The 24,268-nt window shown below is 36.0% G+C and overlaps 2 protein-coding genes across 3 annotated transcripts; both read left to right on the top strand.

Annotated features, from left to right (window-relative positions):
* The first annotated feature begins 6,871 nt into the window (after positions 1 to 6,871).
* On the top strand, positions 6,872 to 16,936 carry LOC147496783 (clast3-like protein). 2 transcript variants are annotated; one of them, XM_086559663.1, is made up of 7 exons: positions 6,872 to 7,024; positions 7,096 to 7,255; positions 7,341 to 7,399; positions 9,330 to 9,448; positions 9,534 to 9,768; positions 11,381 to 11,504; positions 16,554 to 16,936. In XM_086559663.1, the coding sequence occupies exons 1-7, from the start codon at positions 6,959 to 6,961 to the stop codon at positions 16,631 to 16,633; spliced, it is 843 nt and encodes a 280-aa protein (XP_086415789.1). In that variant the 5' UTR covers positions 6,872 to 6,958; the 3' UTR covers positions 16,634 to 16,936. The 2 variants fall into 2 exon arrangements, with proteins under 2 accessions (XP_086415789.1, XP_086415790.1); XM_086559664.1 differs by having other exon boundaries at positions 11,368 to 11,504.
* An 806-nt stretch (positions 16,937 to 17,742) lies between these two features.
* Positions 17,743 to 23,999, top strand: LOC147496782 (wall-associated receptor kinase-like 14). The gene is made up of 3 exons (XM_086559662.1): positions 17,743 to 18,822; positions 22,130 to 22,204; positions 22,572 to 23,999. The coding sequence occupies exons 1-3, from the start codon at positions 18,084 to 18,086 to the stop codon at positions 23,849 to 23,851; spliced, it is 2,094 nt and encodes a 697-aa protein (XP_086415788.1). The 5' UTR covers positions 17,743 to 18,083; the 3' UTR covers positions 23,852 to 23,999.
* Positions 24,000 to 24,268: the final 269 nt, after the last annotated feature.

Raw genomic sequence — 24,268 nt, 5'->3', positions numbered from 1 at the left:
TTGTACAAAAACAGAATAGTTGTTTGCTTCAAAAAGAAAATAAAGATAAGAAAAGAAAAGAAAGACCCATCCAAAAAACCAAAACTCCAAGAAAATCAAAGGAGTCAAAAATCAAATCTCCCAAAAGTTCAAAATCAAAAGGAGATGATATCAAAAACAAAAGAAACAAAAGTAAAGTTAGAACTCGCAAAAATTCAAAATCATATGGACTCACAAAGCTAAAGAGCTAAAAGAATGTATCATAATTCAGAAGCAAAGAACAAAACGAAGTTCTTCTCTAGTTATAAGTATCTTGAAGACCCAGTTTCTCAACTTATCAGATTTTGTTTTCCCTCCCTTTTTCTTTCTAAACCATCACCCTAGCCCCGTAACTCCTAGTAAAAGACCTCTAGCTCGATTAGGAATAGGATGGTGTGATAGTAAGTGGTAAGCGTGATCAATCGACCTCAATTTTTTGGGCGTCATTTGAGTATGCGAGGAATATAAGTGCCCACTGCACTTGAGAGAACGAACCTTGAGTGAATCTATCAGAGAGTTGTGACTGCAACACACCCCTGTGAGAACCCACCTTAAGAACGCTCTCCAAAAGTCTCAGAAACAACTCTGCTTTTGCATTTCATTACTCATATTTTGCATATTTATCTTTAGATGATTAAATTTAATGTACATATATATGCTATTCTAAGTTCAAAGGAGCATGACCTTATTCACCGCTAATGAGATATATGAACTTCTGAGAATAAATAAGAAAACAAGACCCTTTGTACTAAATAGAAGAAGTTTGTGAGTACCTTCACTGGAAAACTCTCATGAGGCTTAAAGCTTGTCCACTAGGAAATTCCTAGTGGTTTAAGGCCTTGTTGCATATGGACAATGCAATCGCACTCTGCGAAACGAGATTAATATAACGTATAATAAATCACTCATTTGTGATCTTAGTTTTTTCTCTCATCCTTGCTTGAGGACAAGCAAGATGTTATTTGGGGGTGGTGATCAGCTCCCAAATGTGTGTTTTATTACCCTTATATTACTGCATTACAACCCGTCTTACGCTTAACGAAAAGACAACTCATAGCTTTTTATTACCTTTTTTAGGGTATGGAGAATTTCATACCACTTATCATAAAAGATGTGTCTTAGCACCAAAAAGAGCTTTAATCGCGCTTATTATGAAGACCAGAAACTGTTATGGAAAAGTGCTGAAAAAGTCAAAGCCAACGGTCAAAGCCCTCAACTCAGAAGACCAGAGATGGAGGCTCTTATCTCAAATTATAACATTCTCCCAAACCTACCTTGGTCAAGAAAAAATCAAAAAGCAAAAGCAAAAGTGAAGTATGAGGTGTCTCATTTGTAATGGAGAAGGGCAAATCTATAAAAGGTAAAAGTAGGGGTATATAATCTAAAAGGTAGGGAGAGAGAAAATATCCATTGCTTTAAGGTCCAAACCATTTGGTTTAATTTGTTTTAATTTCTTGTCTAATTTTTAAATTCAAGTCCTTTACTTTATTGTTCTTCATTTTCTTTTATTTACATCTTGTTATTTTACTTTGTTTGATTTCAATCTTCAATCTTATCTTGTTGTTCTTATTTCAATCTTTAATCAATACTTATTTTAATGTTTTCATGTCATTTCAATACCAACAACTTGAGTTTTCATGTTTTCATTAGCTTAAACTAAACAATTTATATCAAGAGTCTACCTTTCTTCTTCACAACTCTCACACTTAAACTCCAAACAATTTAGAATGAACCTCACTTCTTACAAACTCTTTGAAGTTACCACCACTAACTAAAGCTTCACTTATCTAAATTTCTTGCAACGTGAAACCCCACTCTCTATAAAAGAATGAACCTACCCATGATAAAACTTTTAGATGGACTTCTTTTTGTTGGTTAATAATAACAGTTTGATTGAAGTTTTGTGAGAATACCCAATGAGATGAAGATCATATCGAAACTGCTTGAATAGCAATGCATTCCAAATTAGATGAAAAGAGATATCATTGACTAATATTACTATTCAAGCAAGTTGAACAAATACTTTCATTTCATTTCAAGTATACTGAAATAAAATTTCAATGTGAGAGAGTACTAAATTATTATAAACAAAATAGAGAATAATTATTAATAGTGGATTGATTGGGGTGGCAAGGCTTGTGTACACACATAGAGGGGATCAACAGTCCAAGGTGAGCAGGCTTTACTAAACTTATCTTTTTTTCCACATCCACCACCCCCAAAACCCTATTCCTCCGCCACCTCCACCTACTCCTCTAGGCTTCTCCCTCATCATATATTCATAGCCATATCTTTTGAATAGAATTAGTAGAACTAGCTCAAGTGCAATACTAATAACAATGCTTGACAACTTGATTATGGTTTCTTTCATCCAATTTTCGAACTCCATTCAGAATACCTCTTAAGTTTTCTTCCAAAAATACTTTAAACACCTATCGAATTGTTTATCAACAAGCTCTCTTACATTAGAAAAACTGATATTGTTATCTCCAAAAGTTAGAACATGCAATCACTCCTCTCACTCACACCAACTACTGATAAGAGCCCAAGACTGTAGTTTAAACCGCTTAATAGTATTACATTTAGACCAATTATGTTTATAATAAATAAGAGTTAGTATTGTTTACGTGTTTTTGTATATTTCAGGTCTTGAAGCTGTTTATGCGCTTAAGGACGTCGTTTTGCATGGAAAATGAGTCAAGATGATTTTTAGAAGAGTTCTATGTTTAAAGCCTATGAATCAAGAAGAAAAAACATTTTCAAACCCAGTCAAAGTCAATTCGGACAGAAAAAGGACAAAAATCCATCAAAACTTCAAAAGGGCGTATCTTTGGACTTGGGCCTCAGAATTAGACCTACTTTATGTCAAAACAACCATCTTAGAACGATCCTTCCAATGGTCTTGGCCTTGCCCTAATTAGAGTAGTAAAAGTGGACGAAAATGGTATTGCAGTAAATTCCAGCAATGAAGATCTTTTTGGACTTAAGTAATTAGGTTTTAGGCTTAACTTAGTGGCCCAAAACACAGCTCCTAAGCCCATACACGAAATTGTAACCTAAGGCTCTATTTGGCATCGTGAAATTCTGTAGTACCTGGCGATGTTTAGGCTATGTATAATTTGTGGTGGATACCCCATAAGTAATCAGTTTAGAGACTGTTTGGTCCCTCAGATTTGTCTGGTATTGTTCTTTATTTTTTTTATTTTTTTTTTTATCAATTCTCCAAATTGAATGAAAATAACATCAAATTTTCCAAAAAAAATAACCCACAAATCAACCGAAAGATAACTTGGATTAGTAATTTCAAAATGACACCAAACTTCAATTCAACATAATTTCAACATAATCTCCCTATTACTTGAAGTTCAATAAAAAAAATTGATAATTCAAAAGTACTGCACTAGATTGTGAAAATAGAGAGAAGATTGAAAGTATAAAAAGGAGGAAATTGTGAAGATGGTTCTTCTTTGAATACCCAAATTTTATTTGTGGGGTAATACTTTGGTTTTTTATTTTTTCAAATACACAAAAGAGAAGATGGTGGGAGTTAGAACTTAAAATGGAAGAAGTGACAAATATTTGCAGTGGTCGATCGAGATCAGAATGGAGACGGTGGAGAAGAAAAAGCCATAGAGTGGGTGAAGAAGAAGGCTTTCTTCTGCAAGTTCTCATTTTTTTTTCCTCGTGTGATTAAGTTGAATGAATATCATTATCTTACCTTTCCCAAGAGATAACATAATCCTTGTTATTGGGCCATTTCTGTTCTCCTTATTCATAAATTGTGGCCCATATTCTGAAAATGGACTGGACCAAACAACTAAACACCTTATAAGGGGTCTTATACATTATACAGGCTACCCAAACCATGCTGCCAAACAGGCCCTAAACCTTTGCTTTATAAAGAGGTTTAGGGCAAAGCAAACTCTCTCGCTCCCCCCATTAGTTTAGAAAAGCCTTCCAAATCTTGTAAATTTTGGAAGTGGTATGGCAAGGCTTGTGTACACATAGAGGGAATCAACAGTCCAGGGTCAGCAGGCTTTACTAAACTTATCTTTTTTTCCACATCCACCACCCACTCCCAAAACCCTATTCCTCCGCCTACTCCACCTACTCCTCTAAAGCTTCTCCTTCATCATATATTCATAACCATACCTTTTGAATAGAATTAGTAGAACTAGCGCAAGTGCAATACTGATAACAATGCCTGACAACTTGATTGTGGTTTCTTTCATCCAATTTTTGAACTCCATTCAGAATACCTCTCAAGTTTTCTTCCAAACATACTTTAAACACCTATCGAATTGTTTATCAACAAACTCTCTTACATTAGAAAAATTGATATTGTTATCTCCAAAAGTTAGAACATGCAATCACTCCTCTCACTCACACTTACTACTGATAAGAGCCCAAGATTGTAGTTTAAACCCCTTAATAGTATTATATTTAGGCCAATTATATTTATAATAAATAAGAGTTAGTATTGTTTACGTGCTTTTGTGTATTTCAAGTCTTGAAGTTGTTTATGCGCTTAAAGACGCCGTTTTGTATGGAAAATGAGTCAAGATGATTTTTAGAAGAGTTCTATGTTTAAAGCCCAAGAATCAAGAAGAAAAAGTATTTTCAAACCTAGTCAAAGCAGGAAAGTCAAAGTCAATTCGGATAGAAAAAGGACAAAAAACCATCAAAACTTCAAAATGGCGTATATTTGGACTCGGGCCTCAGAATTAGAGCTACTTTATGTCAAAATGACCATCTTAGAACGATCTTTCCAATGGTCCTGGCTTTGCCCTAATCAGAGTAGTAAAAGTGGACTAAAATGGTATTGCACTAAATTTCAGCAATGAGGATCTTTTTGGACTTAAGTAATTAGGTTTTAGGCTTAATTTAGTGGCCTTAAACACAACTTCCAAGCCCATACACGAAATTGTAACCTAAGGCTTTGTTTGGCATCGTGAAATTTTGTATCCTGACCATATTTAGGCTATGTATAATTTGTGGTGGATACCCCAAAAGTAATCAGTCTAGAAACTGTTTGGTCCCTCAGATTTGTCCGGTACTGTTCTTTATTTTTTTTTATTTTTTTTTTATCAATTCTCCAAATTGAATGAAAATAACATCAAATTTTCCAAAAAAAATAACCACAAATCAACCGAAAGATAACCTGGATTAGTAATTTCAAAACGACAACCAAACATCAATTCAACATAATTTCAACACAATCTCTCTCCCTATTACTTGAAGTCCAACAAAAAAAAATTGATAATTCAAAAGCACTGCACTAGATTATGAAGATAGAGAGAAGATTGAAAGTATAAAAAGGAGGAAATTGTGAAGATGGTTCTTCTTTGAATACCCAAATTCTATTTGTGGGTAATGCTTTGGTTTTTTTTTTTTTCAAATACACAAAAGAGAAGATGGTGGGAGTTAGAACTTAAAATAGAAGAAGTGACAAATATTTGTGGTTGTCGGTCGAGATCGGAATGGAGACGGTGGAGAAGAAGAAGCCATAGAGTGGGTGAAGAAGAAGGCTTTCTTATGCAAGTTCTTTTTTTTTTTTTTTTTTTTTTTTTTTTTTTTTTTCCCGCTCGCATGATGAAGTTGAATGAATATCGTTATCTTACCTTTCCCAAGAGATAACGTAATCCTTGTTATCGCGCCATTTCTGTTCTCCTTATTCACAAGTTGTGTCGCATATTCTGAAAATGGACTGGACCCTTATACATTATACAGGCTACCCAAACCATGCTGCCAAACAGGCCCTAAACCTTTGCTTTATAAAGAGGTTTAGGGCAAAGCAAACTCTCTCGCTCCCCCATTAGTTTAGAATAATTTAGGGTTTATGTTCTTAGCCTAAAACTCCATTAAAACACTTCAAGTTCTTAGTTTAATATAATTTCTTATTATTACTATGTATTCTTCTCATTCTTATTTGCATGATAGTCTAATGAATCATAGTTAAACCTCCATTAGAGGGATTTTGATTGAAGCTTTGATGAGGACTTGATATAATAGTGTGGAGTAGTTGTTATAAGATCTTCAAGTCTAGGTTTCTCTACTTAGACATAAGTAGAATTAACCTAGACTAGAGGATAGTTAATCCGCCATGAGAATGGGTTTAAACTTCCTCTCATGCTAATTATTATATGACTAGAGATACCATAAGTAATTAAGGATCATTAAAGGCCTAATCTTTATGTTTGAACCTTGTGTTTAAACGTAAAGATTAGGGTTTTGCAACAACTCTATGCTAACATGTTAAGTATTAATTAAAGTGGATTCAAACTCCCTTTATTTTATTATGTATTTGATTATCATATTTATATTGTTTAGTTAAGTTAGAATAAGTTAATCATCATAGTTAAATTCTCATATCATTATTACTCTCACAATTGTTTCTTTGTGATTTAAATAGTTAAATTCTATTTAGTCTTGTTAGTTTAAGAGTGGATATATATGAATCTTTACTATATCTATATTACTTTTTTTTTGGTTAAACTATATCTATATTACTTGATAGTATAGAGAGAGAGAGTAAAATATTGACATAATCACGTGTTTGTTAGATTATGTATTAATGTTTATGCATTAATACTGTGTTTATATAAATTTGTGGTTATCAACTACCAATGTCAACAATCCTAAATGTGATTGAATCCGAGGATTATATACTTGATATTTCATAACAATTAAAACATATATCAAAACATCATGTCATAAAATGTTGCATAACAAATGATAGTATTTCAAAGAACACAATTACTATATTTAACAAACAATATAGAGAATATGTTTGACTAGAGAGTTATGTAAAATCAATTGATAGCATTCAGCCTAAATTATCAGTTTTGGTTATCGATATTCCGTGATATTTCGTGAAATAAAGCAATAGTTATTTACTTGAAAATGCAACAGAGAGTTTTAAGGACAAGGAAGAAGAAGAATGGAGTTTGTACTCGAAAATAATGATTCAACCCCCAACGACAACAGATGTTCAACTCTAATTCTGGTAACTTATTTCGTTTTTGTTATTGAACTCGTGTGTTATTATTAATAATAACATGGTGTTGTTGTTATCAGCCTGCACTTTCAATTGGGAATGTTGGGCAGCTGGCAATTGATCTTTTAGTGTCTTCTATGAAAGCCCAACGCATTGGTTATTTAGATGATCCTAATGTTCTTCCTTGTGTTGGTAACGACGCTTATGGGCCCGGGGGAGTTCTTGCTTTGCCCCTTGAAGGTATTATTTATTATTTTGTTTCAAGAATTCATTTTTTGTTACTATATACTGAAAACTGATACATAATAATCCAATTTTTATACAGCTTATGAATCTGTGTTTAATGACTTGACTCTTGTCCAACAACGGTCTCCCGTTGTCAAGGTAAGCCTTTTATCGTTTTGGTTTCTTGCACACTCATTAGTAAGGCAATATATACATATGCCACACTCCTATATGAGGTGGTGCGCTTTTTTTGTTTTAAGAAGAAATTGTCTTTTGTCTTAATAACACAATTTAATGAACTATTTTCATCCTGTGTGGTAACCCCAACACTTTGCCCCATAAATTGGAATTAGTATTTTGTATATATGGGTCGTGGGTAAACACCCCACCAGCATCATCAAGTCATGGTCCATAATATGTGTACTAACAAGAGTGTCAAAGATTAAGAGCCCACCCTTTTATCTTTATCTGGACATATGGTTTGGATTTGTGTGTTTATACTCTTAGACCTACTTCTCCAAAGTTTACACACGATGAGCCAAGCTCTGAGTGTTTACTACTGTTAGTGTTAAAATGTAGAATAATGAAAATAAGTGTAAAATCTGACAAGATAGATAGCTCGCAAAACCAGAGAGGATAGGCGAGAAAGATTGAGGCATTGAGATGAGAAGTAGATAAGGCAGAAACCTTTGGACGTGTTTGGCAGACAGGATAGTATACTCTTTCCATTGAACAAGACACGGAATAGGCTATTATGTGGTGTTTCCTCATTGATGTGAATACCACCGTTGAAACTTGGTAAACAGCACAAATGAAAAATGGGGTCTGTGGTGCAGGTGGATGTGTCACGTTCTTTAGGAACATGGTTTTTTACACAAGAAAGAAAAAAATGTAGAAAGTGGTATATGCATCTTCTTGACCGTCTCCATTCAATGCTCTAGAGTCCCCAGTTAGACTCTTCCCTTCCACTCTTACAAGCCTTCTTCCCCTTTTTACTATATTTTTCCCATCAATGCTCAAAATAATTCATTTTCAGATGTTTTGAAAGATTTCCCTAAATTATGGTTTTTAGAAAACCCCCGTGTTGAAGTTGCCGATTTCAAAAGGAATGAGTTAATCACTTTTTAAAAGTAATTTGGTTAGTTTATTCGATTAGGAATACTTTTCTATGTCAGCCTTCAATTCATTGGTGAAGAAATGCATATGTTATAGATTCATCGTTTCCTTTCTTCTCCCTCCCTCCTCCCCTTTATTGTGGAGAACAGAATTTATTCCAAAAGTCTTCAATTCAGCTCGAAATTTCTTTCTTTAGTGGAGACAGAACGATTTGAGGCGTAGGTGTTGATCAATTTGTGATAACTCTTGGTATATTCTATTGTTTGATTTCAATTCATGGGTGGGAGCCAAACAGTCAAACAAGTTAACCATGTTATGCGCAAATGTCAACCTGGCTAATTATTGGGGTGACTTTCATAACTTAGTGGTGGTGAAGTACTACCAAGGCTGGCACTTCCAAAAGGGACCTTAGTAACAGAGCATGGAGGTGGAGTATGCGCAAATTTTGTAGTGGGAGTGCAAGTTTTAGATTTTTAACTGTAATCTCATTCTGATCTGCAACTACTGCAGAGAGGCTAGAGTAATAGTGGGAAGAGTGCAGGAATCACATTCCTTTAACTACTGTGGCTTAGTAGTTGGAGATTCATTTTCTAAATTAGATACTATGTTTCGGGTACAAGATTTGCTTTAACACAGTGTGAGCCGGAGAAATTTGTGTCAGCCAAACTACTTAGTGTCACCCTTGTTTGTTTTTTTCATTATTTGTGATTGAGAAGTGTGAGTTCGAGTATCACTATTCGCTTCACCTTAATGTATGAGAAGAAAATTAAATGAAACAACATGATTGTTTAAAAATGTATATCTCCGTCTTTAAACTTTTAGTATTTAGAAGAGCCGTTTACCTGGATTCTCCCTTTAAGTTGAGATAGTTGATGCTGTTAAGTTTTATATTTTTGATTAACTCGTATATGTTGAGCTTGACATGTCTCACTACAAATCAAAATTGATTGATGTACACCGCACTGGTTTACAGGGAATGATGATTGAATTTGCCAAGAATTTAGCCTCTTTCGCTGCTACCAGTGGGAAGAAGCATATCATTGTGCTTTCTAGCTTAGATTCTGGCCGGAGGAAAAAAATTGATGTGTCAAGGTATCTGAAATAGAGTTTAGTCATTGATGGACATTAATGCTTCATCACTGTTGCTCACGATTAATGATTTTGGTTTTTATTGCAGCGATACACAAATATATTATCTGTCAAATTCCAAACCAGATGGAAAAGATGATCATTGTGAGAGCCTCGGGTGGAAGGTACTCCAAGAATACGACCTAGAACAAAGGCGATGGAAGTATCTAAGTTCTTTAGCTGCAGGAGAATCTGTTGAAGACGGTTCACTTTTTGAGGATGAACTTCTCGATGAAGATTACATCCCCAGTTTACCCTTTGCTGCACTATTTTCTTATTGCAAGGTATTTTTTCTGAAAACCATCACTAAGTTATACTGTTCTACCACATTTCTAGTGAGTCCAATTCTTTTTGTCCTTTAAGTTTTCCATTGAGTTAAAGACTTAAAGTCACCATTTGACCACGTAGATACCAAGGGCAACCAAACCAAATCCTTCTGTAATCATCTTCCCTCCTCCTTTCCCAAGGGAAAAAGGTTAACAGAGCCTTTAAGACCGCTCTCTGAATTCGCCTCTTCTCTAATTAGATCAGTCTTAGTGTGTTGTAAATCCAGCCTTCCCACAAGGGAAAATTTCATCCAGGCTCTTGTCTACAAAGTTAGCAGGAATTGTAATTGTAGTAGTCTCACCTTTTTTGCTCGGGGTAGGAAGAGTGGCCCAGTCCACAGCTTGATTCATTCCATTCTTAGCTTTGGCCACATTTGCATCTGTTTTTTTTTTAATGTAGCTTCCTTAATCTGGTTTCCAGTTGCTTCGTCAGCTATGCGTTTGAAATTTTGTCGAGCACCTTGGCTCGAAGTCTCAGCTCTGTCACTCGTACTAAGGTACACCGCTTGGTACCTGCCGTTACCAAACCCAAAAGGGACAGCTTCCATGGTAATAAGATCCACGTACTCAATCACCTTTCGCAGGGAGAAATATCATTTGACAAGCCTAAACCATGATTTGCGAATCAGTTGGGGTCGGTTCTCAAAAACGATTTCTCTCAAGGAAGCACAAATTCCCCGTTGATTGACCTAGACCTTGTTTTCTAAATCAGGATAGGTATCCCCTCAACTGAGATATCCACCTACTTGGGTTTTGAAGGTGTAGAGAAGAAGGCGTTGGTGGTTAATAATGGTGGTTCCCTACAAAAACTTAGTATAAAAATGGCTTGAAGAAACTTACAAACCTAAAGAAGTTTACCAAAAACTTCCCTAAAGAGATAAGATTAAGTCACTTCTACAGTGAATGTCAGAGCATGATGGAATTAGTATTATTTAGTATTTAGTAGTACTAAGTATTTAGTAACTTAGTTTATTTTAGTAATTAGTATTCTAGTAGGATTTCTTCGTTTTAGTAGTTGGTTTCTAATTAGGATTCTTTGGAGATTGTATAAATAAGACCTTTGGTCTCACAATTTAGTTGGTTGATTTAATGAGAATTTAGTAGTGATTTTCGGATTAAAAGTGTGTAGATTTTGGGGTTTACTAAAATCCCCTTTTTCCATCAAATTAAATTAGACTTAGTTTATCAATGGTGTGTTGATTAAAGTTGCTTCCGCCTTTAATTCACATCAGAGCATCTCCGTACTTCTAGAGAGTGAAGATTTATCATGCAGTAGAATTTATTTGTTTCTGGGATTTTGGGGAAATATACTCAGTACATTATTCATTTGACTCAACTTTTTGTCTCATTATATGCTATTACACTTTAGTGTGGTTGTGCGTCATTTCTTTTATTGTGATTTAACAGTGTGTTAATGGCGCATAAGCTTTTACTCTATGAACATGTATGAACAATCAAACATCTCTGTGTTTTGAACAGAGGATGTCTTACTGTTTTTAATATAAATTTTTTAACCTTAAGCTTTCTCTTACCAAAATCTGTCCTAACATACTTCAGTTTGCGTTGTTAGGCAAAAGGTTTGAAGGTGACTTGCATATTATGCTACTGTTCAGAAGGAGACAACATACCAGATTCTTTTCAGTTGGCAGACGCTACATGCAGGGTTTTGGGGCTGAGCATTAACAAATTATGTGGTTAGTCTCTTGGTTTTAGTTCTTCATGCCCTTTTTCTATAGGCCTTTTTGTGACATAGAGAACTAGATCAGAGCTAAAGAAGCTATCTTTGATTAGAAGCTTTTGTTATTCAATTATATTCTTAGTACTTGGAACTCTAAATGTCTTACCATTTTGTTGATAAGTTACATTGACATGGATGCATGTGTCCGTATTCAACACGGACACGAAGTGTCTAACATGGCGAAATATCGAAAACTGAGGTATATCACATACAATGTGTGTCCATGTCGTGTCCGACACAGTTTGTTTTTAAAATATAGTGTGTCTGTGTAACATAGCTTTATTGGTACCTTGGCTTCCAAGTATGTCCATGTAAAGTTGATGGTAAGATGAACGCATTGAAGCCTTGAGTCGCCAAGCCTCAAAGGCGATCCGAGGAATGTCCAAAGAAGTGTACTTGAAATCCAGAAAGTGTAACAAATAAATATATAATATGAGAGACAATTTTATTTGAAGAAAATAATCAAAACAAACTTAGAACTTAAAAATATTAGATGATATGAGTGGAAAAGTATAATGCACTCAAACAAAACTTAAGTGTCTCTCATCGTTGCACTACCTGTGGGGCTATAGCCTACGGTGTGATTTTTGAAGGCTCTAAGGCAAGCAGCAAGTCGTAAGCCTCGATGTGTTCTTTTAACATCGTGTGCTTTGTAAGGCGTCTGGTAGCAATAAGCCGTGTTCTACAAGGCAGACCATCTTATGACCAGCATATTTTGGCAGAAGACTCAATCAACATCTGTTCATTATGTGGAACTTCATTGTAGGTGCCTCTATGCCATAATACGAGATACCACGTCCACCAGACCTGTTGGACTATTCTTCTGGTCAATCTTCCCATGTGACAATGCTTGACATCCTCAACCACTGACCAGATCTACAAAATTAGGGATATTGATTTTGTTTTCACCTTTTTGATAAAGATTAGCTCAGTGCAGTTAAGGTTATTTTCAAAAGATATTGATGGTAATTGGAATCTTGATTGATTGAACAATATGCGAAAGTTTGTGCCCCCAAGGGTGCTAATGATCCAAAGCAGGTTACTTGTTAGTGTGGTGTGGTAACTAAAATAGGATAGTCATGTTCACTTTGATTGGAGTTTAGAGATGATCTTGTTGGATATATTACAAAGTCTAATGGGTTAAGTCACTACAAGTTTCAGGGGTAGGGCACTTTGGGATGAGGGCAATGTTGGTGTGATTCATATGTTCAAGTGTGTGACCTTTAGAGAAATTCTTTTTGAACTTGTCGCAAACGTCCTTACCAACAATGTCTCAAGACTGATTATAGAAGAAAGTTGGGAACCCATCTGGCCCTGGTGCTTTAAGAGCACCTATACTAAACACCACTTCCTTGACATTCTTTCCATAGTAATAGTTAGTGTTGTAGGAACCGGAAAAAATCGCGGTTTAACTCGAACCGTGAGGAAACTGAGGCAACTCATTAGCAGAACCGGAAATTCACAAAACCACATTGAATCGGATGCAGTTTGTGTAAAAACCACAAATCGAGAGTTAACACTAGAATCGTACGGTTTGTGAATAACTCAGAGAGAGAGAACCACATGATATCGAACATGGAGAAAATCTCAGAGAGAGAGAAAGAGATAACTCGAGCTTTTACTTACAGATTCGTGGTCGGAGTACTTGAGAGAGCAGAAGTAGAGAAGAGAGAGGCATAAGGATCGAGTGGTCGGAGTGCTTGAACTGGAGAGAGAGAGGCAGATCAAACCAGAGAGAGAGAGGCAGAACTATTGGAGAACAAGACTATCCGATTGCTTTATTTTCTAAGCCGTAGTGGGCTTTTTTAATTGGTATTTGGGCTTGTAACTTAAATGTTTAATTGGGCCTTTATATTTCTTTTTATTTTGGATAGACCTTTTATAAACAAATTGGGCCAAAAAACTTGGAATATTGTTTTAAACTATGCAACAATTACAAACCGGGCGGCCCTCTTTATTGGGCCTACTTTAAAGGTTTATAAGTAACATGGTTTTAAACTTCATCCATGTATAAGTTTCTAATCATACATATATTTTTTGAAGTTTAAAATACTTGGGGAAAAAAATCTTACAATTTACGATACGGTTTAAGATTTAATCTTTGTTTTTTTGGGTTAAGTTATAATAGGGTCTTATAAGATCATGTGTTATAAGAGGGTCTTATAAGATGGTCTTATAAAGTGGTTTGTTTTTCATTTTAAGTTCCTCTTATAAGCACTTGTAAAAATAGAAAAAACAAATATATGACATCCTATAGATGGTTATTTGACAAATATAGCCTTGTTTTACATCACATTTAACTTGAATAGATTAATTAACAAGCGTATAGTTTGATTTTCGGTTTCAAATCAATTTTAATAATTAGAATATCGATTTTAGGAAACTACCTTAATTGGCGGTGGTGATGAGATTGGTCTTAATAGCACGGTGGTGGTGGTGGTAATAGTCTTAATAGTACGGTGGTAGTGGTGGTGGTGGTGGTAGTAGTAGTGGAGGTGATGATATTAGTCTTAATAGCATGGTGGTAGTGATGGTGGTGGTGGTAGTAGTAGAAGTGGTGGTGGTTTTAGTAACACGGTGGTGGTGGTGGTGATAGTCTTAATAGTACGGTGGTAGTGGTGGTGGAGGTAATGATGGTGGTGGTAGTGGTGGTGGTGATGATGGTGGTGGTTTTAATAGTTTGGTGGTGGTGGTTTTAATAGTTTGGTGGTGGTGGTGGTGGCTAGGGCAATGGAGTTATTTGGAGAAGACGATAATGAAAAGGGAAGAAGAGAGAAATGAGACTAGGGGTATATAGACGGGGGTGTTTGAGTCATTTTTTAAGTTATAAGACTTATAGAATTGAAGTAGATCCAATTTTAGTACTTATAGAATTGGAGCCTCTTATAAGACATTTCTAGTAGAATGCCTCTTATAAGAGGCAAAAAACAAACAAAAAAAATGTTCAAAATCACTAGGCCACATCTTATAAGAGGTTATAAGACCTCAAGGTCTTATAAGAGGCAAAAACAAATGGCCCCTTAATCTGACTCTTAACCTCTACGGTTTAAGATACGAGTTACGATTCGACTGGTAATAGTATTAAAGAAAATATCAGTTGAAGATTCACTAAGCTATTATCAGACAGAAATTTTTGAAAATGAGAGACCACAGTAAGATCAATGTCTTTAGAAGATGAGACTCAATTATCTTCAGAATTTTTGAAGATTCAATTTGTTGAATCTCTTGTGGCTAGGGGTTTTAATGTGGAAATAGTGTGTGTTTCTATCCCCTTCCACTGTATTATTCTCTCTAGATTTTTGTTTCCACCATTTCTTTTAACTTTCTAACATATTTTCAAGCTTAAGGAGGATATTGATGTTCCAAACTCACATTTTCTTTCATTGATGTTGTACTTTGAATGTTTGCAAATTTATTTTTGAGAGCTGAAATTTGTTGGAGAATGTTTTTAAATGTAGTTTTATACCAAGAATTGAGGGCTTTTTTTGGTAGACGAGAGATTTTTTGGATTAGAATGGTAGTGGGGGGTGTTGGGTGGTAGCCTGGTAGGTGAAGTCTTTGCCATGCGTGTGAAATGAGTTTGTGGTAGTCATTATGGTCCATCCACATGTGGTAAAATTTGAAAGATTTTGGAGAAGCTAGTGGTGAGGGATTTGTGTTGAGAAGTGCAAGAAATGGTCTGATTCTATGGCAGGGAGGTGATTGAGGGTGGATTCAGGAAAACGAATGAGCCTTTTAGAATTAGAGAGTGCTGTGTGAAGCCCTTTTTTTTTAATGTTGTCACTGCCTGTCCTTTTGTTGGCCCAAGTAAAAGGTAACCTTTTGAAACCTTAGTCAAGGACAGCTTGGTCTCTACTAATTTTTGGGCAGGTTAGCTATCTGTGAATTCATAGTCTTTCCCTCCTTTCTTTTCTTCAACAGATAAGATTATGTTCATATGACCAATAATAAGGGTGGGTTGAGTGTTAGAGAGGTTGTGCAGCTGTCTTATAGGATCCCAACTGCATGTTCTATTAGGTTTGGAATTTTACTCCCATAGAAAAAACATGCATTTTATGCTGTAGATTGACAGCCAAAAATAGTGGAAGTAGTGATGTGATGTATGGAAGGAGCAGAGAAGGGTGATTCTAAATCAGCCTTTCACATGAGGCAAAAACCACCAGCAGTATTAATAGAAGTGATGTATTAACAGAGACGTGATGGGGGTTGTTGAGGAGGGCAGATAGGTGTTACATGTAATTGGAGGAAGCTTAAGATTTGGAGATGAAGACCATATTTGGATTTTCTATAGAAATCAAATATATCAAGTGTGTAATTTTGGAAGGATCTCCACATCCCCTAATGTTTGAACTTATAGTCTTCATCTATAAACTTTTGCTATCATGTGGGCTTTGTGGCTGGAAAGGAACAGGAGACACTTTCATGGATGTGCGATGACTAGGGCACAAGTGATTGTAGCAATCAAGGGATTCGTCTTTCTCTGGTCGAAGTTCTGGGAAGAGTGGACAGATACATCATTCGGGGACCTTATGTTCGGATCGGATTCCTTGCTCGGCTATGCATGATTGCATCCCTTTGTTTTAGTTTTCTCTAATAGTCGTAGTTTTTTTTTTCTAGTATCGATTTTGTATTTGTCTTTTCCTTTGTTGTATCTGAGTAGGATATCTCATCCTACAAACTTTGAATTTATGATTATATATACACATCACATTTTACCGATAAAAAAAAAAAAAAAAAAAAAAAACTGCTCCGGTCCAGCCACTAATTCCAGATCTCACAATGTATCTGTTCTACTTTTTTGGAAGTGTTTGTTTGTTTGTTTGTTGATTTATTTTTTTGTATTTTGTATTTTTTTTTTCTTCAAGTAAAGTCTGGAATTTCAAATGACTCACATTTCTTCAAACCTAATATTTTGGATGTAATCTAGATTTTGCATAATAACTAACTGGTTGGGGCATTAATTGGAGACGTAACATGTAATATGTTTTGGTGTGTTATTGTTCAGGCACTGACGAAAGTGGATGGATCATTCCACAGTCATGGAAGACAGTGTACGGACCTCCGCCAGATATGTCCCTCTTTTAAGACTGCTGGAATTTTAAAGCTGTTATCTTTTGCTTGTAAAGTATGACGGGAGTCGATAGTTTTTTGAGTTATACAAATCGACTGAAACACATTTGAATCTGAGTTCATTGTAGCAGGAGAGGAAAGATATCAAGTGAAGGTGGTATCGCATGGAAGGGAAAGAAAGGGCTGGAAATCTTAAAAATGTTGTTAGATAGTTGTCTTGTAGACTTACGTTATTGTTATGAGATAGTTTTCTTGTTGGCTTACCTTATTGTTACTTAATCTGAGTTCATTGTATCCTCAATTTCCATTTTCCCGTCATTAACTGCATATTTCATTTTGGCTTTAAAAGGTGTTATAAAATACATGTTTCTGTTGAAACCCACATCTTCTATCTCTAACTTGACAATTGACAGAGAGTTTTGCTACATATGCTTTTACACCAAGCGTTGACTGAATCACAGATCATACCCATTCTATAATTTTGTCCATTAGTTACTACTCACTAATGCTAAATTGGGTATCTTTTGCTCTTACAGTTTTTCCTTTCCGACAGAGCTTACACCATCTTCTTTAACTTTATCTCAATCCTGGAAGAATCTAAATTTACCTTCTAAATCATTAAAAATGGCGACATGGCGTGGCTGCTGGGCCTTCGGTTGTTATTGTGGCTGTTATTGAAGAGACCTATTTTAGGAGTGAAAGCAAGAAAAGCAATACCGGTATTGAGTAGACACATCCCTTGGAGGTCCATCACTTGTTTTATCTGTGACTTGCCTCCTGATCACGTCAAATTAGTAGTATGTGTTCATAGTTCATACTCCTTAATCACCCATAAAGAAATGTTCAAGATACTGTTTGAGGCAATTGTTACGATTTCAAGCCCAAGCTAGTCCAGTTCCATGCAATTTCATCTAATCCCAACTTTTTTTTGGTAACTATCTAATCCTAACTGAAATTACGGCTTATGTGAGGACATTTTTGCCAATGCAATCTGAAGTCTTGCCGTATACTTTCCTTTTGGACTTTGGTCTTGATAGTGAAATGAATAATTTGAATACAAGGTGTCTGTTTCTTCTCCGTGTCTATTTTTAATGGGAAGAGTGCTCTATTTTCTCTCCTTTTTTTTTAACTTACTTTCAAATTTCAATATATCCACAGCTTAATAGTCCATGTCTCCATGATATGAAGTGGTAATATATTAGAGGATAGATTATCTCTTACTAGTTGTACGGATGGAAAATTAAAGAAGGGAGCTCTTTTCTATGCACTATTATTGTGAAGAGTAACAAATACAGGCATGCTCACTTGATCAGCTTGGAATTATTTGCTATTCTCTCTGTATGACATACCAAAAGAAACATCAAATACAGAGCAAATTTTTTGTCCTCTTCAGTCCATTTACAAGCTCTTTAGTCCTGCTTCCATCATCAGCTTCTCACATGGACATGCTGTTTTGAATACAAGAATGATAAGAAACAACCCTGATTTCGTCTTGGATCTCTTAGTAGTGATACTCATGCTTTCTGTAATCACACCTCAATCATCTGCCCCTTGCAACCAATCCTGCGGTGCAAGTCGTCATGCTGTCCGGTATCCGTTCGGCTTCTCTGAAAGCTGTGAAGTCCGTCTTAACTGCATCAATGGAAAGATCCAGATCGGCAAGTTTCTTGTCCAGAACGTTTCATCAGATTTTATCTTAGTCAAACTTCCTGCCAAGTGTGACCGTCCTATACAAGACTTGTTACCTCTCTTCAGTCGGAATTATGCACTTACATGGCTAAATGGATTACTAGTCCAAAACTGTAGCACTGAGCCTAAAGGTTGCGTCGTACCAACTTCTCTTTTAGATTTCCAGTTCAATGTCTCATGTTATGATCACCCTAAATGTTATTCAAAAGATAACTCTAAAAGAGATCAGAGTACTTCAACAGAGATCATGACGTTTGCTAACGTGAGCGAGAGCACTTGCCAGTTCGTGTACTCTTCTATAGCTCTTGATGGGGCTACGAACAATTCCATTGTGTCGTTGGAGTTTGAGATAGTTAAGTTGGGATGGTGGTTGGCAGGCAATTGCAGCTCATGTTCTTCAAATGCTAACTGTACAAAGGTCGTTCTGCCGGCTAACAAACAGCCTGGATTCCGCTGCCAATGCCGCCAGGGGTTCAATGGAGATGGATTCAAGGCCGGTAGTGGTTGCCATAAAGGTAAGTTCATTTCCAGTGAATTAATCTGTGCTTTGTTTAATAATTCAACTAGCTAAACTGTATTATTAGTCGACGGTCTTTAGTTTCTTTATTGCTAGTTGATCAGAAATCAATACTTCATAACAGTCTAAGGTTTGAAAACACACTCAGCATATTCAGGATTCACTGCCTGCAGACTGCAGTTGTGACTTGTGAGCGTATCAGGCCGGCCAATTGCAAAATATAAAACTAACAAAAAGAGTCGTTATAAAATTTCAAACTAGGTCGCGACATTTTGTACTGATGTGGGACTGTGGGTCCTGTTACATTCTATTTTCTTCAAATAACATTTGGTCTTTAACACATTACTCTTAATATATTTGCGGTTTGGAACTATAATAAGAGAGTTAGGAGATTAATCTAAAGAGAGAGCAGTCATAAGAACCGATGAATAAACGACGAATGCTAGTAGGCAACGCACTTTTTGAGTTGCATGTATGCACCTTGCTTAGTGACTTGTGGACCAATTAATTCTGTTTGATGCTCACTAGACTGTCCAATTTTGAAATTAGGGAGTGACTCTCAAGGACAAAATTGCCGAAAAAGTAACTCTCAAGGACACCTTTTTGTTTTCGTAATTCACAAGGACCGGAATAGATGAAAGGTCAAGTATACTCTTGACGTGAAATAAAAAACGGATCGGATGGATGAAATGTCAAGTATACTCCTTATACGAAATAATTAACGGTCCGACCCAGTGTATTTAGTATGAACATTGAATGTCATAGTCCTTTGGGTATGAACATTCAATGTTCATAGTCATTTTGGTATGAACATTGAATTAATGTTCATAGTTTTTGGGTATGAACATTCGATGTTCATAGTCTTTTGGGTATGAACATTGATTGGGTATGAACATTGAATGTTCATAGTCCTTTTGGTATGAACATTTAATGTTAACACATCAATATATTGTATAAGGTATATTCACCTATTTGGATATGAACAATCATTGTTCATACACCAGCAAAAAGTATGAACACTCATTGTTCATAGTAAAAATGACAGAAAGGATAAAACCAGCAAATATTTATTTTAAATCCGAGTCATTTGTCCTTGAGGATTATTTTCACAGAAGGGTATAACTGACATTTAAAAAAAGTAAAGAAGTCAGGCCAACTTATTTTGTCATTGAGGGTTACTCATAAAAAACAGTGTCCTCTAGAGTTACTTTTTCTCCAAATTGGTCCTATGGACTATTTTCTTATTTTGAAATTCCAAAACCAAAAAAGTGAGAGGAATTTAGTGTAATTTTGTTTGATGCTAACCTTTTAGACCTACTATTGGGTTGCATTGCAATACACACATACACGTATTTCTATGTAAATCAATGATTATGACGGTTCAAATAAGTGGGTCAGTCCGTCAGTGTAGTATTACCGCTCACAAAGTTCTACGTGGAGAAATTGTGAGGAAAGGAGAAAGGATTTTTTAGTATTACTCTCTTATTAGATGACCCAATTAGGATTTCCCCCAATTAGATGGGAAAATTAGGATCTCCCTCGTGAGTACACACAAAAAAAAAAATCAACTTGAACTTGACGTGTTTAATTTTGGGAGTACGTGGCATATGAGAAGAAAAAAAGTCAAAAACAATACTTCTCTCTCTATTTCTCTCTCCTCTTTATATTTTGACCTTTTTTGAGAGGTTACAGCCTTCTTCTTCATTGTTCATTCTTCACTCTTGCCTCCATTGCTAATTTTATTTGAGTTATGATTATGAATAACTAAGTTGGATTGATTTTTTTTAAAAAAAAAAAAACAGTAGCTGTGTTTATTATTGAATTTTTTAAATCTTCTATTTCACTAATTGATTACTTATAACAAATTACTTTACTGATGATATTGGACTTAAATTCATGATAAAACAATAAAACCTAAATTTGAGATACCAATTTGCTGATTCACTCTTCGAAGTTGGAATTTATAATAGTTGTTGTTAAAAATATATTAGGGGAAGGAACTTCATTTCACAACCTAACAAATTTGCTTAGTTAATTTTTAATTACTTCACATGGAAATGGAAAAGGAAGAAAACAAAAAATACTCTATTCATGAGGAGAGAGAGAGATAGTGAAACCAAGCAAATGTAATTTTAGCTTTAGTTCATCCTTTGTTTTTGGATTTTGGAGAGGGGAGTGATTAATGAAAAAGACCTGTAGCCAGTTAAAAACAGGAGTAAAGACAATTGAAAGAGGAGAGAGAATTGGAGAGAAGTATTGTTTTTGACTTTTATTTCTCTCATGCCACGTCCTCCCAATCAACCAATGAAAACTGACTTCGTTGTTTTTGGCCGTCCAGGGCCATGTGTGATAGTCGTTCCCTTGTGTATACTCACAGGGAAGACCCTAATTTTCCCATCCAGTGAAATCTTAAATTGCTAATCTAGCAGTGAGTAATACTAGTTAACCCAAGGAGAAAAGTAGTTAACTATAGGAATGTTATGTAACCGCCCCCTCCTACACGTAATATCCTTATCACTAATCACTATCCTGTCTACTATGCTTACGCGGTCACAGTTGTAGATTATAAAATGAATTGCTGTCAATTCACGCGGAATGAAGATGTTTACGCTGATTTGACTATAACATTAGTCTCTGCCGGACAAACGAAACATGACATCCAAAAATTATGTCAATTGGTCTTGGAGTATCACCCAATAATCAGGAAAAACAAAAATAGATTGAGTATTTTGTGGAGGCCGATCGTCCTGTCAAAAATAAAAAAGTAAAGTATTGCAAATTTTCTAACCTTGTCCTATAAGGTAGAATTGTTATATGAAATCGACAGCTAAAACCTGTTGCATTTATCGTTGAATGGGTGGATTTCTGATTTTTCCACTATGTTGACGCCATTTGTTAGTTCGTACTTCAGGTTAACGATTATTAACCCCACTAGACGAGTCAATTAGATTTTGTCCCTATTAGATGGGAAATTAGGCTGCCCCCTACCCCACTCTCCAAATACACCAAAAAAAAAATCAATTTGGATTAACCATGTTGTGTGTATTTGAGGGGAAGGATTCTAATTTCCCCAAGAGCAAATCCTAATTGACTCATCTAAGTAGGAGGGGATAATACTAGTTAACCCGTTCGAATATAAGCAACGTTTAGACTTTCGTATACACAATGTCAGAGCTAAAACAACCATTAATATTAGGGAGTGTAATAATATATTTTGCACTACGTATTTTTAAGTTCAAAATTCATATTCCGACTGGAGCCTTAGAAGCTGTATTAACTTTTACTGATATATATCCTTTCAACAGGTGGCCATTGCCATGCTTTGCGGTTCTTGACTGGCCAATGTAGTGGAAGCACTGGAATTGGTGTTTTAGTTGGAGGTAATTCTTCGACCAAACAAATTAAAACTCCATACTTCTCTAGAACATAATTACAAAGTAAGCACGCATCTAAATTGGACCACATTAGCTACGTCTGATTTTCTCCCTAAAACTATGGTATACTAATTCATTTTTCAGTGTTTAATTAGTCGAAGTAAGTCAACTTTGATATCACACTTTGCATCTCTTAAATACAGTAAGCAAAATCTTGGCTAGATGTTAAAGATGTTCATGATTATGTGAAATTTGTTAGCTCTTTCAAATATTCGCTCGTGTCAAGCAGCATAAAGTATAGAGTTTTTGAGTTTCCAGATCGATATGCTTTGTCTGAATGTACTAATGTGACTCAGGAAAATATGTCTGTCAGGTGTACTGGCTTTAGTGACTGCAGGTCTAGCCATTCTTTGTTATAAAATTAGACGGCGATCCATTGCGCATAAAGCCCGAGACAGCACGAAAAAGCTACTATCAGAAGCTGGCGGCTGCTTCACTGTACACTTGTATACCTACAAAGAAATTGAGAGAGCCACATACCACTTTTCGGAGAAATATAAACTAGGATCTGGGGCATATGGGACAGTGTATGCAGGCAAGCTCCACAATGACGAATGGGTCGCCATAAAAAAGATCAGGCGCAGAGACAGTACTGATGGGACGGTGCCAATCATGAACGAGATAAAACTAATCTCATCGGTCAATCATCCTCATCTAGTCCACCTCTTAGGATTCTGCTTGGAGAACGGAGAACAGATCCTTGTTTATGAATTCATGTCAAATAGCACTCTTTCTCAGCATTTACAGAGGGAAAGAGGCACAGGCCTTCCCTGGACAATTCGTCTGAATATCGCGACTGAAACTGCTCATGCCATTGCTCATCTTCACTCTGCCATGGACCCTCCTATATACCACAGAGATATTAAGTCCAGTAATATACTCTTAGACTATAACTTCAGTTCTAAAGTTGCGGATTTCGGCCTTTCTAGATTTGGTATGCCAGAATCATCCCATATCTCAACAGCCCCACAAGGTACTCCAGGGTACCTAGATCCTCAATACCAACAAAATTTCCACCTTTCCGATAAAAGTGATGTTTACAGTTTCGGTGTAGTACTTATGGAGATCATAACTGGAATGAAGGTGATAGACTTCTCTCGGTCTCAGAGCGAGGTGAATTTAGCTTCCCTTGCCATTGAAAAGATTGGGAAAGGTTGTTTACATGAAATAATAGATCCACTCCTTGAGCCACATAGAGACGCCTGGACACTTTCATCTGTCCTCAAGATGGCTGAGCTAGCATTTAGATGTCTTGCTTTTCACAGGGATATGAGGCCTTCCATGATGGAAGTTGCAGCTGAACTAGAAGAAATTAAGCTCAGTGGTTGGGCGCCATTGGAGGAGAACGTTTGCACAACGTCATCAGTAGCTTCTTTTTATGCATCTCCTTCGAAGGGAAGCGAGACATCACAAGGTATGATGACAGCTAAGAAAGCAGGGGTAGAGAATCAGAGAGTACATGTGCCCCAGATAAACAACCTTGTAAATTCATCTAAGAAGAAAGATTTCTCTCCAGTATCCGTACATGACCCATGGCTCAGTGGACAAAGTTCACCATCGACGAATAGCTTCTTGAGTAATGCAACTCACTAAAAGATGTGGTCGTATAGATCGATATGATACTATTCTTTTGTCTCTCTCTCTCATTGTTCAGTCTAGCTCCAAAGTTAAATCTCATTTAATCTCTGTCCCTACATATATATATAATCAAGTAAATGATGTAGATTCCAGCATTAAACAAGTAGACTTGTACATGTATTAAGGCAGAATACTTAGACGTAAGCTGTACACTCTAAAATAAAAGTGTGCTGTTTACTATTTAAGCAACGCCTAACACAGCCTTATTAATTAGGGCAGAGGCATAACCCTCTTCTACACTTTCACGGGAGAGTTTATGCAGGCAAACTCCAGAATGATAAATGGGTCGCCATAAAAAAGATGAGTTACAGAGACACAAATGGAACAGAGTCAATCATGAACAAGATAAGACGTACGAATATCATCTGTTTA

The sequence above is a fragment of the Coptis chinensis genome, chromosome 5, assembly GCF_015680905.1.
Source record: "Coptis chinensis isolate HL-2020 chromosome 5, ASM1568090v1, whole genome shotgun sequence".
NCBI classification, from domain to species: domain Eukaryota; kingdom Viridiplantae; phylum Streptophyta; class Magnoliopsida; order Ranunculales; family Ranunculaceae; genus Coptis; species Coptis chinensis.
The sequence above is the reverse complement of the archived record's forward strand: the minus strand, read 5'-3'. Positions and strand labels throughout refer to the sequence as shown.